This window comes from Boleophthalmus pectinirostris, unplaced genomic scaffold, assembly GCF_026225935.1.
Source record: "Boleophthalmus pectinirostris isolate CB_2022bp ecotype Guang Dong unplaced genomic scaffold, ASM2622593v1 HiC_scaffold_19, whole genome shotgun sequence".
Taxonomy (NCBI): Eukaryota; Metazoa; Chordata; class Actinopteri; order Gobiiformes; family Gobiidae; genus Boleophthalmus; species Boleophthalmus pectinirostris.
The window spans coordinates 342807-360344 of record NW_026571140.1 but is presented as its reverse complement, the minus strand read 5'-3'; the positions used below and the strand labels follow the sequence as shown (position 1 = coordinate 360344).

The window sequence follows — 17538 nt, the reverse complement described above, 5'->3', positions numbered from 1 at the left end:
GTCCCTCGTGGTGTCCTGTGGGGGGTGCTCTGGGAGTATGGGGTCCGGGGCCCTTTGCTAAGGGCTGTCCGGCTAAGGTCTTGTATGACCGGAGCAGGAACTGTGTTCATTGCCAGCAGTAAGTCAGACCTGTTCCTGGTGCATGCTGGACTCCATCAGGGCTGCCCTTTGTCACCGGTTCTGTTCATTATATTTATGGACAGAATTTCTAGGTGCAGTCAGGGGCCAGAGGGGGTCTGGTTTGGGGCCCACAGGATCTCATCTCTCCTGTTCGCAGATGATGTTGTCCTCTTGGCTCCATCAAGCCAGGACCTGCAATGTGCACTGGGGCGGTTTGCAGTTGAGTGTGAAGTGGCTGAGATGAAGATCAGCTCTTCTAAATCCGAGGCCATGGTTCTCGACCGGAAAAAGGTGACTTGCCCTCTCCGGCTGGGTGGAGAGTCCCTGCCTTAAGTGGAGGAGTTCAAGTATCTCGGGGTCTTGTTCACGAGTGAGGGGAGGACGGAGCGTTAGATTGACAGGCAGATCGGTGCAGCTTCGGCAGTGATGCGGTCGCTGTATCGGACCGTTGTGGTGAAGAGGGAGCTGAGTCGAAAGGCGAAGCTCTCGATTTACCGGTCAGTCTTCATTTCTACTCTCACCTATGGTCATGAGCTCTGGGTAGTGACCGAAAGGACAAGATCGCGGATACAAGCGCTTGAAATGAGTTCCCTCCGCAGGGTGGCTGGGTGCTCCTTTAGAAATAGGATGAGAAACTCAGTCACACAGGAGGAGCTCAGAGTAGAGCCGCTGCTCCTCCACGTTGAGAGGAGTCAGTTGAGGTGGCTTGGGCATCTGTTCTTATGCCTCCTGGACGTCTCCCTCGGGAGGTCTCATTCTGAGTAACTGTATCCTGGTACAGTTAAATGTGTGTGGATGTGTGATTTTTCACCTCGAACTGTTCTGGTCTGGTTTGGTCTGGTTTGGTCTGGTCTGGTTTGGTTTGGTCTGGTCTGGTTTGGTTTGGTCTGGTTTGGTCTGGTTTGGTCTGGTCTGGTCTGGTTTGGTCTGGTTTGGTCTGGTTTAGTCTGGTTTGGTCTGGTATGATCTTGTTTGGTCTTGTTTGGTCTGGTTTGGTCTGATCTAGGACAGGGCTCTTACTATGGACTCGCTGCTGGGATCCTTGTAGTCCACGTCCATGTTCTTCTCCTCTCCAGGGACGGGCCAGTATGCGTCTGTGCGTCTCATGGTGGCGCCCTCCTGTGGCTGCTCACTGCCCGACTGCTCTCCAGACTCCGGTGTGGGAGAGGCGCCTGTGCACATAACAGAGCGAGTGTTTCAAATCCATTACAGTATCATTTACTGCACGCAGATATGGCACTACTCACTTACAAGTACATAAATGTGATCACTTGACTAACTTAATTCATTATATCGTACTTGACTTGTCTTTGTAGAAACTTTACTTACTTGCTAAGAATAATTCAGTAATGTGTTTGCTACAATAACAGTACTCTTACTCTAGGAAAGGTTGTGGTTCTTCTTCCCACTGTGTAAGTCTACAAGTGAAAAAAAAAAAGTATGTTGACAATAGATAGATAGATAGATAGATAGAGAGAGAGAGAGAGAGAGAGAGAGAGAGAGAGAGAGAGAGAGAGAGAGAGAGAGAGAGAGAGAGAGATGGACAGATGGACAGATAGATAAGATAAATACTTTGTTGGTGCCTGATAGGGGAAATTCAGGACATTTGACAATATGACATGATTTGAACATTTGTGTTTCTTGCATCAGTTCTTCAGATATGATTTTGTGGCCCCTCATTTGAAAGTACCACTGTCCTTTAAAACACAACTGTTTTGTCCTTCTAATTCCATTTAGCCAGGCTGGTGCCACCTGGTGCCTCCGCTCAATTTCATTTCTCTTCAGAGACTAGGTCAGGAATCAGAATACACTAGACAGTCTGCAAGAACCCCAGAAGGTGTAGACCACGCACCGGCCAATCAGCTGTGAGCTGTGAAGCCATGACGTCAAACTCGTTGCGCCTGTCTGGGTCCCTTTTGTGGAACAACACAACAGTAAACAAAGTGTCGAAATGGATGTAGATGAAGACAGACATTCTGTGATGTCAAGAATTCCAATGAATGTAAACTGCTAGAATATCCAATCGTCCATTTTCTTCTGCTTATCCAGTCTAAGCAGGGACTCCCAGCACCCCAGACACTTCCTCCAGTACTGTGTACTGCTAGAATAGAACTCTGAAAAGTTTTCTTTGAAAAGTTACTCAAGTAAATGTGACTGAGTAAATGTAATTGAGTACTACCCCCTTTGGGTCATGTTTTGTTGATCCATCGTTGCAGCCCTGCCTACATCCTGGTGAAAGTGTACGAACCTTATGACAGATGCATTTAACCTCAAAACAAATATTCCCTCTCTCTAAAACTTAGTTCGTTTTTACCTCTGTTGACTTTTAAAAACTCCATCCAGAGTATTTTACAGGATAATTGCACATGTTTTTAACACTTTTATATCTTTAATCTGCAAATGTTTTACTGTCTTATATCTCTATTTACAGTGTTTTCTGTTTGTGCTTTTGTTTTATTCTGCCTCTTGGCCAAGTCGTCATTGTAAATGAGAAAGTGTTATCAACTGACTTATCTGGTAAAATATTGAATAAATAAATAAAAAGTATGCAAACAGTCAAACAGCTCACAGACTTGCTCTTAGTTTGGAGAGAGGCTCTTGTCCTTGAGCTCTGAGCCTCAGCACAGTGCACCATTCTGGGCTCAAAGCTCCATCCCCCCTGGGCCCTTTTATCCATCAGCACGTTTCACACAAGAGCTGTATTAACCACAGACTTGCATAATTATTAACACTCCCTTTTTTTCCAGTGTAACATCAAACATGCTCGGAGAAGCAGCTCCGCTACTGTAGGATCAGCTCACACTGTGCACGTGATGCTGCTTCTTTTGGTATGACAAAAGAGTGTCATGTAGGATCAGAATGTGCACATTATACTCACCACACACAATATACTATTATACTCCCGTATGAAGGCTAAAGCCACTTTTCCCTACTCAATACACCAGGGATCCAAACTGTTGATTGGGAACTGATACGGAAATATAGGATAAAAATAATGACACTGTATTTAGTTTAATAGGAATTAGGAACAACTAGTAAACTAACACACACCTGATTATCAGACAATAAAACACTTTAGAATTAGATAGAAACAATTCAAATTTGTTACAGGAATTCCAGATGGGAGACATTATTTTGGAAGTCCTGGCCTGAAATGTTACACGTGTGTTGGAAATGCACGAACATTTCCAACATACCATGTGCGCATGTTCAAGATGGCTGCGCCCTGTGAGATGCTGGCAAAATCTAATCTACAAAACTAACAAATCTTACTAAATAAACCAGGAAAGTGAACTTTTGGATAAAGCACTGTTGGCGATGCCCCCGAAGAAAAACACGCAGATGGAGAACGACATTGAGGAGATTCGCAAGTCGCTAAATGCGATGACGGGGGAGATGGCCGCAATAACCCAACAGCTGACCAAACTAACAGACCTCGTTGAAGAGGTAAAACAATTGAAAGAAACCATCAGAGAAAAGGACAAAACGATCATGGAGAAGTGGATTGACGACTTGGAACAGTGCACGAGAAAGGAGGATGTCATTATCACCGGGCTAAACATTAAACCCCGCTCCTACGCCAGAGCCGCAGCGGTGGGCAGAAATGTTGGTGAGGATGCAGAGCCTGGCGATTTGCAAACTTTGGAGGGGCAAGTCGTGCAGTTTCTGAAAGAGAGGAATATTCACCTGGACGCGATCAACATACCCTACCGCGGAAGGACAAAAACAAAACCTGCCATCATCGTTCGCCTTTGTGACTAGGAAACACAAAATAGAACTACTACGCCAAGGAAAAAAGTTGAAAGGATCTGAAGTCTATTTGAATGAGCATCTAACCAAGAAAACGGCTGATATTGCTTGTGAAGCCCGAATCCTGAAGAAAAACAACAAGATCAAATCGACGTGGACAAGAAACTGTAAGGTTTTCATTCAACTTCACGGAGCCACTCCGGAACAAGCCAAAGTGATACTGGTAAGGGATCGCAAAGATCTTGATCAACTTAGATAAGGGAATTCTATTCGTCAATGACTTCTCTTAGTGCCTTAGAAATGGAATGGAATGCACAAATGGAACTGGATACTTTCGCATACAGTGACTATAACACCACAGACCCAGCTGCACAGATAGACCCTGATTCCAATTTTCTCTCTTCAGTTGTTAAAAACTGTACTTATATCACACAAGACCAATTTGAAAATAGTGTGAAAATTGAGGGTAAGCTGTCAATAATACATTTCAACAGTAGAAGTATGTATGCAAATTTCAACTTTATCAGATATTATTTGCAACATTTTACACAACCCTTTAGTATTATAGCAATTACTGAAACTTGGTTCAGTGATGATAAAGGCATAAACTTTGAACTTGATGATTATGAATTAATATATAAGAACAGAGAAAATAAAACGGGGGGAGAAGTTGCTTTTTATATTCATAATTCTATCAACTTTATGGTCTTATCAAATATGTCGCTTGCAATAAATGAAACTATGGAATGTTTAACAGTTTAAATCCAAAATGGGAAAAAGGAAAATATAATTGTAAGCTGTGTTTATCGATCACCTGCTTCAGATATTGAAATCTTTAATGAATGGATGGAGAAACTGTTTTTCTACTGTGAACCACAAAACATTATTTATCTGTGGAGATTTTAATATTGACCTACTAAATCCAGCCAAACTAAAAATAATAGATGACTTCTCTGACACAATGTTTAGTATGTCTCTTTATCCCACGATCACTAAACCAAGTAGAATAACCTCACACAGTGCTACAATTATTGATAACATCTTTACCAACTTTATGAATCAATTAACCAGTGGCCTCTTTATATGTGATATTTCTGACCATTTACCTGTCTTCATTGTTTTTGACTATGATCTCCAAAAAATCAAGAAGGGAAAGAAATCAATTTATAAAAGAATAAAAACTGAAGAAGCTATTAATTCCCTGAACAAGTCTAATACATCAGGATTGGAGCACAATGAGAAACCGACGTGGACCAAGCATATAATAACTTTTTAGATACATTCTTGTCATTGTATAATAAACATTGCCCAGTCATAGAACTATGTGTAAATAGCAAATGTACAAACAGCCCTTGGCTGACTAAAGGAATAATTAATGCTTGTAAAAAGAAAAATAATCTGTATAAAAAATTCATAAAGTCAAAAACAAAAGAAGCTGAGCAAAGATATAAGAAGTATAAAAACAAGTTAACAGACATAATTAGAGTGAGCAAGCAATTATACTATAAGAAAATATTATATGAAAATAGAAACAATATAAAAGGAACATGGGAAACACTGAATAGATTAATCAAATGGGGATCTACAAAGTTAACCTATCCTGACTACTTCATTGACAAAAATGATGAAATTCAAAATGCAAATGATGTAGTAAATCAGTTCAATATTTTTTTTGTAAATGTTGGCCCAGAGTTGGCAACAAAAATTCCAGATCAGGTAACTTTACAATGTCACCAAAATGTTAAAAGAAATCCAAATTCTATCTTCATATATGCAACAAATGTACAGGAGGTCACAAACATTGTTCTCAAATGTAAAAGTAAACTATCCAAGGATTGTCATGATATAGACATGGTACTAGTTAAAAAAGTAATAAATAACATTGTTAAGCCCTTTACCCACATCTGCAACTTATCCTTTCAGTCTGGGCATTTCCCAAATAAAATGAAAATTGCTAAAGTAATACCAATATTCAAGAGTGAGAACAAACATAGTTTTACAAACTACAGGCCAATTTCCCTACTGCCACAGTTTTCAAAAATTCTTGAAAAACTCTTCCAACTCACGTCTCGAAAAGTTTATTGACAAATACCAAATAATTAACAAAGGACAATACGGGTTTAGGACGCAAAGAACCACCTCAATGGCAATAATTGATGCAACAGAGGGAATCACAAATGCACTAGATGACAATAAATATGCTGCTGGTATTTTTATTGACCTTAAGAAAGCCTTTGATACGATCAATCACTCAATATTACTACATAAACTCGAACAATATGGTATTAGGGGGGTAGCTTTGAGCTGGTTGAAAAGTTATCTTACAGAAAGGGTCCAATATGTTCAAATGGGAAAGCATACATCAAAAAACCTTGGCATTGCTTGTGGTGTTCCCCAGGGGTCTGTTCTGGGACCCAAACTGTTCAATATATACATAAATGATATATTTACGGTATCTCAATCCCTAAAACTTATACTCTTTGCAGATGACACCAACATATTTTATAGTAGTCACAATTATAATGAACTCATAAATACTCTGAATGAGGAGCTAAATAAAATTAAAAAGTGGATGGATATCAATAAATTGTCATTAAACTTGAGTAAGACCAAGGCCATGATGTTTGGCAATCGCAAGATTAATACAGAGTTACCAATTTTGATTGAAGGTGTCCAAATAGAAAATGTAAATGAAAATAAATTCCTGGGAGTTATAATAGACAATAAATTATCATGGAAAGCCCACATAAGGCATATAAAAACAAAAATTTCTAAAAGTCTTGCTATAGTAAACAAAGTGAAATATTACCTTGATCAAAATGCCCTTCGTATATTATACTGTTCATTGGTTCTCCCTTATTTCACATACTGTGTTGAAGTGTGGGGGAACACTTACCAATGTACACTTCATCCATTGATCATATTACAGAAATGAGCTTTGCGAATCATCCATAAAGTCGTTTTTTTTTAACACACCCACAATCTTTCTATTCAATCCAAGCTCCTCAAAATTCCTGAACTTGTACAATATTATACACTGGTCATTTTATTCAGAGCATGCAATAATTTACTACTACGTAATATTCAAAGCTTATTCAAAATGAGAGAGAGAACTTATAATTTTAGAGGGTATGGAAATTTCAAATTGCCTAATGTACGAACTACTCGTAAAAGTTTTTGTGTGTCTGTATGTGGTGTAAAACTCTGGAACAGACTGGATACACATCTCAAGCAATGCCAAAATATCCATAAATTCAAGTTGTTATATAAACATATGGTTTGGTCACAGTCTATGGAGAGTGGGTCATAATATTAGAAAGATACTGCCTCTGTAGCGCTGGTTTATGTTTTTCTTACCATTGCTGGTATGTGCCGTCCATTGCATTACTTGTATTTGTTGTTTCTTACCATTGTCTGGATCCTTAACTTTATCACTTATGATGCACTTATGTTATACTGCCAAGCTATAACAGTGACTCTTGTCTGTACTTGTAAAAAGTTCATATAGTTTGGTTCAAGGTGTCTGAAAAACGCAAAATAAGATCATTTTGCTAGATTGTGAAGAGTAGGGGTGGGATTAAATACATTTTCTTCTTTCCACTCCTTTTTGGGCAAAATAGTAATAATAACAGTTATTAGTAGTTGTTGTTATTTTCATTTCTGTTGTGATTTCACTTGTGTCATATGTTCCATTGTACGTGGATGTGGATCTTTACTTGCCCAAAATAAATGCATTAAACTAAAATGTTAGGGAAACACCTGGATTACATTAAAGGCAAAAAGGTTAAATCCACAAATGTTTAAGTTTGGCCCTTTATTTCAGAAATCTGCATTTTAAACCAGACATATTGTGCTGACGATGTCTGCTGTGGAGCCCAGTAAGGTATTAAGAACCGACTCCTGCCTGCTCGTTTACTGATTTGAAAATAAATAAATAAAATAAAAACACTTTTGTTAGAAATAGATAAAGCCACTCTCATGTACGTTGAGCATTTGATTTCAGATATGAGGGACTGTCTTACTGTAAGTGATTTGCTCTCTGCAGCAGAAAGAAACACATTTAAGCTCTGATAGATTTGACTTTCACACAGTGGTCCTGAATTGTGGGATTGTAGTTTAGCAAAAGGAGAGACTGCTAAAAAGAAAGATCTGACCACTCCAGGCAATGCAGCACTTTCAGAACTACTCAAACACGTGCACTCACATCTGACCAACCAGAGACTCTGGACTTTTCTCTGGACCTGGAAAATACTACACCTAAAAGCTCATTTTTGTACAGTTTCAGATCTCACCAGACTGGCTCTGAAGGACAGTTTTTAATCCCCAGAGCAAACACGAACACTCCCAAATCCACTTTTATTTACAGAGTGATCAAAGAGTGGAACATGTTCCCGTTATCACTGATATAAACTGTACAAGATTCTACTGAAGAAAAGCACTTTTCAAAAATTGGTTTTCAGATTTGTGTAAAATCAATGAGCAAAGCACTCAACTCTGTGAATCTGAGGGGAGAAAAATGGCTCCCCCCCAAGGCTCAAGGAACCACTCGCCCATTCACACACACCACACACTCACACACCAATGTACACAGACAATGGGTGTGGGTTAAGTGTCTTGCCCATGGACACAAAGAGAGTATTTTTCTTTGGTAGCTAGAATCACCCCACTAACCTGTGGGTGAGTGGATCTGACTGTTCTACCAATGATGTTTTGTCAAGAGCAGGATTCAGGTGCCAACCTTCAGGTCAGTGGAGACATTCTACTAACTGAGGTAGTGTTGCCCAATGACCAATGAGCTCCTTTGTTTCCCACACCTCACTGAAATAAACAAACCTAATTGGACGGCTCTGTCTGAGTTTGGCCTGAGATGCAGAGGAGGATGTGGTGACCAGACTGTATTCTAAATGTTTTATATGCTGATAGAGAAAATGTTGCACTTGTGTTCACTTCTGATATACAGTATTAATACAAAAAAAAAAAAGGTTTAAAAATGCACCACAGAATTCTGATCTGTCCTTTCCCTCCTTTTTAAATATCCTGTTTGATTGTAGAATTCTGTCGTGCAAACTAACAACACCTTGGATAAAAGAAGAAAACTGATAGAAGCTCTTTCAGGTGAATGCAGTTCACTTTTGCTGTTGTTTCTCTTTCACACACACACACAAAGAGTGTTACTATGAGCCGCCTACACATACCTGGGCCTGTCCTGACGTGTGTGTGTGTGTGCGTGTACGTGTGTGTGTGTCATGTCTGTCTGTGTGCACGCCTCACCTGCATACCACATGTACACACAGCCAGGCTACTGTCTACTCTATACTGTGTACTGCACCACCAGACCTGTACTGCACCATTATACTGTCTACTGTCAGCTGCACCACCACACTGTCTCCTGCACCACCGGACTGTCTCCTGCACCACCAGAATGTCTCCTGCACCACCAGAATGTCTCCTGCACCACCACACTGTCTCCTGCACCACCACACTGTCTGCTGCACCACCGGACTGTCTCCTGCACCACCACACTGTCTCCTGCACCAGACATACCAGGCTACACCAGGCATGTACTCTATCTATTAGAGCAGGTCACAGGTTTAACCAGTGAAAGCCTTGCCAAAAGTAATGTCCCTCATTCATGAAGCATTCTTATAAACACATTTGTGCTTGAGGGCTTTTTAACATTCATAAAATGCGTTCTTAATTGAAAATGTTCTTCTGGAATTACAAATCCTATCAACAGTCAGGAGCACTCATACAAACAATTCTGCTGTTTTAGAATATTATTATAATATTTATGAATAAAAAATTAATCGCATGAGTTTGAGTGATTAATTGTGATTAATTGCGATTAATCGCATGTTATACACAAAACCAATTAATGAATTCAAAAGTAGCATATAGTGCACTTTTATTGGAAATGTAAATGAAAGAGCCATACATTTGTTGTGCAAACAGCATTTCTTTCAGAGGGAAACCCTCAGAGCCTTCAAGGTATTCAGTGAAGGCCCAAGAAAAAATATTGAATGGACTTTTGTACTACTAATATATTTTTCCAATATTTTTTATGTACTGAGTAATAAACATTACACTAGTAATAATTTCTAGATCATTGTTATAAACTTGGACTGATATTTCTTGGGAAACAAAGGGTTAATATAATGGAATGGAAATGGACCAATCACAGTTTTTCTTACAGTGGTATCTGAGTAAATCAGTGACTCCTTCTGCAGCACTGAACAAAAGAAACAAGCTCAGCTCAGAGCGCTCGGCTGGTTCGGCCAGAGCGACTCGCGGAGGCGCGGACACGTTGCATCTCACATGGTCAGAAAAAAGTGAAAAAAAGTATAAAGAAAAGACATCAAACTTAAAGAAATGCTCACAGTGGATTTTTTCAAAATAAAAGCCAGTGAGAAACAGACGTTTACAATAAAATAAATAAATAATAAAAACTGCGTTAACAGCGTTAAAATAATTGTCAGCGATAATGACTTAATTAGTTAACGCAAAATTAACGCATTAACGTGCCTGGCCCTAATAATATTATAATATAACATTATACTTATAGCACAACCAAAAATTCTGATACCTGCTGATTATTAGACATATATTTCTTTGAAAACAATACTACATAAAACAATGGTGTTTAAAAGTGGAGTTCCACAGAGAATAGTCTATATGGTCTAACAGACTCATGCAAGGCTGCTGTTCTGCAGACAGCAGTGACAGTGACCCTCACTCTCTCCCCCGCTCTGTACCACTAAAGATGCTCTTTTACATGTCCAAAGCAATGCTAGTAGAGAGACTCACATCTGAACTGCTAAAGTAATACTAAAATCCCATGCATTTCAGAAAGTGTTTCTGCAATATTGTGTTTTTGCACAGGATTCTGCTTAGTACATAACTGCAGCATTGACAGTTGCACCAACTCAAAAAGCATGTTGGGTGTGATCGTGATATACTGTTCAACATTTTGACTGTAAACAGTGAGAAATTTGAGTTTGCTCACTGTCATCTCTGGATCAGATCTTTCTTTTGGCAAATTCAATGTGACTTTGTGGGCTGTTTTATCACTTTATGAAGTCTGAAGGCTGAGGAGGAGCGGCAGAGGATTCTGTGCTAGTACCTGGTTCACTCCTGTGTAGGGATCAAATTTTTCTAATTCTGACTTGGTTTGGTGGATAGTACCTGTGGTAAATACTTGTCATAGTTTTGCACAAAAAAAGCCAACAAGCATCAATCAATCCTAAATGTGTAACTAGTGTCAGTTAAAATTACCTTTAAACCATAAGAATACTGTGGTGAGTTTGTGGAATCCATTATAGAGCTAAAACAAATGAGTCCACATTGTGTGGATTTGATGTTGTCTGTCTGTGGACAGAACCATAGTAACAGACAAATCCCCTCATACCTCCTCCCCTCATGTTCTGCTCTACTGTTTCTCTTAAAAGGTGCATTTCAGATAATTTCACTCAATACCTGAATTTCCCTTTGGGGATCAATAAATTATTATCTATCTACCATTCTATCTCTCTCTCTATCCTTCTATCTATACACCACAGGTCTGTGGTGAGTGAGGGCTGCACAGGCACCATTTACTTACTGCTAATAGTTTGCTCATATAATATACATGTGGCTGTATTCCAGCTCACACTGTTGACTCAGACCAGCATACACTGCATTATTTTTACACTGTTGTTTTGGCTCATTCACTAAACCACCATCACGTCTGTATTTGCACACAAATATAGCATTAAATTTTGTCACACTGTAAACACTGGTTTTGCACTTAATAACTTTGAACAGTATGGTATTAAATCTACAGTATGGTATTAAATCTCTCTCTCATATATATATATATATATATATATAATGTGTGTATGTATGTATGTATAGTACAGAATAGTGTGTATAGTGTACAGAAACATCTGTGCAGAGTACGAGCTGGAGACCCCAAGATCAAGGTGGGAAACACCTCCAAAGGTTGTGGAGAACGACTGAGCCAAGATCCTGTGGGACTTGACAGGATGGTGATGAACCAACCAGACATAGTGGTGGTGGATAAGAAACAGCAGAGCCTTGGTGGTGGACATCGCAATACCAAGCGATGGTAATATCAGGAAAAAGGACCAAGAGAAACTAGAGAAATACCAGGGGCTCAAGGAGGAGCTGGAGAGAGCCTGGAAAGTAAAGGCATCAGTGGTGCCTGTGGTGATCGGACACTCGGGGCTGTAACCCCCAAACTGGAAGAGACTACAACAGATACTGGGAAAAACAATGGACATCTCAGTCCAGAAAAGTGCAGTACTGGGGACAGCAAAGATACTGAAGAACTCTCAGGCCCCCAGGCCTCTGGTAGAGAACCCGAGCTGGATGAGGGTGAGAGACCTACCACCGTGGAAGGTGAGGAGCATGTAAAGTTTGTGATTGTGAACATAAAAAACAAAAACAGTTGGACGATCATAGTAAACAGATATTTGATTTGCTTATTTAAAAAGCACCATCTCAGGGCACAAAGACCAGGGTTTAGAGTTGACAGCGCAGAATGGACCATACACAGCTAGAACAAATGCAATTGGCCTTCTGTAATAATGAGACTGACACTGACGCACCAAAGTCATTATCCACGAGCAGCGCGGTCTCCCGCTCCTCTGGGTGACTGAAGTATGGACCCCCACGCACGGCAGGCTCACTCTCTCTGCTTCATAACGTTTAATGCACGCACATTTTAAAGCTGTGATGCTAAAGGGCAAAGAGCAGGGCTTGTGTTTGGCTCTGGGCGCTCCTGGTCTCATCTCACAGTCTGCTCTCAAATTCCTATGAACTTCAAAACAACGAATAACCAGAACGTGATCGCTATTTATTTTCGGCTAATAACCAACCAAAACGCACAATGAATGTCTGCTTAGGAAAAAATAAAAATAAAAAATCCGAGTCAGTCCTTTATTTTTAGTTGCATGTTGTGGCAAATAAACACATAAAGCCCCTGTCGCTCTCTCTTTCCACTCCGCGCGTCTACACGCACTCCTCACACTCACATTAAAATTTCATGATGAAGCTTAGTAAAGTTTTCAGACGCATAAACTACAGCGCACGAGTGAAATAGTCTCCTCTCCAAAACACAGACACGCGCTACAACATCTGTGCACGCGCTCTCTGGAGGGTCACCTTTAACCTGCGCTGGTTCTGTGATGCCGCCCGCGCGTGCGTTTCCACGCGTACCGCATCTGAAAACAGGCTAATAAAGCGGATAATAAAGCGATAGATGGGACATGTCCGCTGTGGCGATGCGCGCGTGCAGTGCGGATGTGCGCTTTCTTACCGCGCTGCTCTTCTCCGCCGCTCACGCTCTCTCCCGGCTCGTTGCCGTGCTCTTTACACTCCATTGGTCTAGAATCCGCGCTCCTCCGCTGCTGTGTCTGTGCTGTCGCTGTACTGTCCACAGGTCTGAGCTGAGAGCATCGAGCCTCAGAGCCGCCTGCGCTGTTGCGTGGAAACGCTGGTCAGCAGCTAACACTTGTTCATCGTTTTGGCAGAGGTGTTAGACGCCTGTCAAACTGTTCTTCAAACACGACTCAAACGTCGCGTGTGTCCAGCTGAGCCGCAGCCGCGCTCTGCTGCTCCGTGGAGGGGGTCATCTGTCAGAGGACAGGTCCTTCACGTCTCTCCCGCGTGCACATACGAATGGCATTAACCACTCAGGCTCCGTGTGCGCTCCTCCATAATGCGTGAGGAAGCGAACTAGAATCGTGCCAAAACAGACAGGATGGGGGTGCGTTCAAATCCCACGCGAAAATTGGACATGGGAATCTCGGTGCACATACGAATTCTCCAATGCAATGAGGCTAATGACTGATGTTCCAAATGTTACAGTAGCCTACGACAAGTTACGCTACGTACGTGTGAACGTACCATGATTCTACACATACGCTGGAAGAATAACAATGACCACTACTACTAAAAACATAAAGTCCATCTACAGCCAGCCATGTGTATACAGTGTGTCAGAGGCCCCCAGGAGCCCGCCTGAGGGCTCTGCAGCCTCATGTATTTGTATGCGGGCTCTTGTATTTGTGACCTATATTTGTTTGAATTGAATAACACGTGAAGCACATACACACAGTGTATGCTCATGGAGTATTGTTTCCAGTTCTCGCTTTGTGACAGAGAAATGTCACATCCTACTGGAGATAACACACGCCGCGTGCACACGTCACAGCCTACATCCCCCGCGTCCGTGTAACCTACAGTTTAATTTTATTGTAGATTTGTGTAGACTAACCTTCTGGGCCAGTATCTGCATGTATACTGTCAGGATGGATTCGTTCTATTAGATTTGGTCAGTGCTTTGTCTCTGGCATGTACCTCAGCTCTGGTTCCCGCTGCGCTGGAGCTTCATACTGGACAGAGCATCACCATCTGGGACTATACGTCATCTCTGAGAATTTATAATCTCATGTTACGGTTAAGAGCGTTTTTCCAACGAAACGTGAACGCAGCGTGTTCCCCAGCGCCAGCATCACTATGCCGCCCACGCGCACGGGGCTATTCCAGGCGCGCGCGTGAACATCAGCTCCTGTCACATAGACTCCAACAGCAGCTACACACGCACCAGCACGGGCAGTGCGTGTAGTACAAGTATTATGTCAAAAGCATACGGGAACTTTAGCAATACACTGCCAAATTCTCACTTTTAGCCAAGCGTCAGTAAGTGTGTTATGTTTCCAGCCTTCCCAGTTGCATCAAGCTGCACCTCCAAACTTTAATGCCATAGGCTACTCGTCACAGTGTGGAGCACGAGCCGACGGGGCGTGCGTAAAAGCCAAACCAAAACAAGGCGACACGGAGCGCTCGCACAATCGCAGTACTTGAACCAAACCACGGGTAATCACAAGTAGTACAAGCCATTCAAAACTGAGCGCGGGCCAATGACACGAGCCACACACGTACTACACTCGCTTCGGGGCAAATCATGCGACCTAGCCTTTTTAGTCGTGCGTCAGTGGAACAGCAGCGTCTAACTGTAACCCGTCGAGTTTCTGCGGGTGAATGTCACACATGTAGGCTAAGAGTAGGGAATCGAGCTGTATGCGCACGTCACGTAAAGCAGGCAAGTGGCAATAAGAGTAATATACCGTAAAGCCCTTACCTTGTATCCGGGGTTTGCGTCCCCGGCAGGGTGCGGAGCGGAATGATCCAGGTGTAACGTCGGGCAGGTAGCCGTGCACAGACAGGGAGGGGGGGGAGGAAGAGGAGGAGGAGGAGGAGGAGTGGAAGAGCCGCTGCAGGACACACGTGGTTCAGGTGGAAGCTCTCTTAACAATAAGGTCAAGGAAGTAACATGGACTGTGCAATTATCTATAATATTTATACAACATTAAAAAAAAAAAACATGACAAAGGTTCAAATTAACCATCAACTAAATCGAAGCGAAAATTACTTAGAAACCATCCCCCGTCTCTAAAATTCAACAATTCATTTATAATCGTACCATTTACTGTGCAGATTACAATGAACCAGCCAATCCATTATTTTTAAAGTTTTAAAACCTGAAACATTTTGTATTTGGTGGTTTTTACATACTGAAAATAATAAAATAAAATAATATCTTATAAAATCATTACTATACTATACTATTTTGGGAGCAGTGTAATAAGTTTGTTTCCTCATCACAAACATGTGGAGTTTTGTTTCATTCACACATGTTTAAACCCTAGGCTCAGTTTTTCTCTCAAACGCAAAACACTAAATGTAATTTTGTTACACTGGAAGACCAAATGGACCCCTTTGTACCTGTTCCACCTTGTGATGTTATGTGGTAAAACAGGGAGAGCGCCACTGTGTTTTTAAACTCCATACACCTTCACTAGAATCATCTGGTCTCTACAAACAAAAGTACCTTGAAAACTGTTCATGACCTGACAAGGTCAAACAGCATTTTGAGCTTTGGAGATTCAGACAAAGCTCAAAATCTTTACAGAATATGTTTAAAATCAGAGATAGTCAATGTGAGCTTAGAGGTACGGCTATGTTTATAAAAGAGAAAATCAGAACAAATATAAGAAAATGTTGTATATCTGTGAAAGGGTGGACCTCTTGAATAACTGCACTTTAAGAAGTTTAAATGTTTACATAAAAGTTCAGTTAAATCATACTTTATTTTTACATGAATTCTTATTTCTAATATTTAACTCCAAATTTAGCTCCAAATTCTGTCCTATAATTGCAGGCCTCAGTGAGCTTCATTTGACCGAAGGCAAATGCTGGAGGTGATGTCACCCTCTCTTAGTCCACTTCTTTATGTAGTCTATGTGTGTGCCGTAGACAGCAGCTGGAGATGGGCTTGTGTCAGCAGAGCAGGCAAGGGGGGTGTGGGGGGTCAGCACCTTGGGCAGGTGGGAATAACAAGGCTACCCCTCCTGGAGCTTTTGTCAAGAACTCATCTGCTCTCCACTGTGACTAAAAATCCCCAGTCAGGTGTGTACTTCTGTAAAGACTCCAGGTGAACTTTACCTAGCAAATAACAAACAAATGGATCACTGCATATTCAAAGTCTGATGACCTATGTCCTTCCTGTTATCTTCAAGCCACAGTAACAGTCACTTTTTAGACAAAAATAAAAGCATTTTTCCATTTTGGTTGTGTTTATAGCATTGATGCATCCTCACTGTGAGCAGGCTCACATCTCCACAAACCTGACTCTTACTTGGCCTGGAGGAGGGCCTCTTCTGGCTTGTTTCCATAGAAACAAGGCATTCAAACTATGAATGGACATATGGAACGCAGTAAATAAAAAAATAAAAAAACTCAAAATTACTCCAAACATGTTTAACCATCCTTTGCTTTGATCACTTAGTTTGACCCTGACATGGCACAGATGTGAACTGAAAACCATGAAAACCATTTCAGAGAGAAAGTCAAGGGTTTATATATATATATATATATATATATATATATATATATATATATTATATATATATATATATATATATAATATATATATATATATATATATATGTGTGTATGTGTATATATATATATATATATATATATTATTTTTTTTTTTTATTATTATTATTATTTTTTATACAGGGTTTATAACACATTAATAAAAGTTCAGTTGAAGTCTGGTTTGCACATCCTGACATGCTGAGAAAAGCCTGTAGACTTAAAGTGCTTCTCTGTGATGGTTCTGGTGATATGGGCGCAGCATACCACACTGGACCAGGCGCTAATGACAAAGCATATTATATACCACAGCTCTGTGGATTATGGGGAGAGTGTGACGGGTGTGAGGACTGTGGGCCACAAGTGCTGCTGTGGGCTTCTGCTCAGAGGAGCTGTCACTGTAAAGTGACAAACTGCACTTAGGCAAGTTGTTATGCAAGTTATTATACACTATACTGTTTTCTGACCTATATTATAATGTTTTTTCCTCTTCACAGACAGACCTGGAGTTGTGTTTTGTTTCATTCACACATGTTTAACACAGAAACTCTGCATATTTAAGATGAGCTCTCCTCCAAAACACAAAACATTGTGTTCCACTTTCCAAATAAAGTTTATTTTGTTATACTGGAATACCAAATGAATATCTTTGAAGTAACTGTGTTCCACATTGTGATGTCATGTGGTAATACAGGAAGTGCACCATGGTCTTTTCAAACTCCATAT

General features: G+C 40.8%; 1 protein-coding gene across 3 annotated transcripts in view; it reads right to left on the bottom strand.

The window, feature by feature from the left end:
- Positions 1 to 14258, bottom strand: part of ano1a (anoctamin 1, calcium activated chloride channel a) — a 102470-nt gene extending 88212 nt beyond the window's left edge. For 2 of the 3 annotated variants that reach the window (XM_020940628.2, XM_055154784.1), the window contains exons 1-2: positions 13187 to 13573; positions 1141 to 1292 (exon numbers count right to left, since the gene is read on the bottom strand). In XM_020940628.2, the coding sequence (XP_020796287.2) occupies positions 1141 to 1292; positions 13187 to 13250 (216 nt within the window). In that variant the 5' untranslated portion in view covers positions 13251 to 13573. Of the gene's footprint in view, positions 1 to 1140; positions 1293 to 13186; positions 13574 to 14146 lie in introns of those variants that run through there. The other variant, XM_055154785.1, reaches the window with a different exon arrangement.
- Positions 14259 to 17538: the final 3280 nt, after the last annotated feature.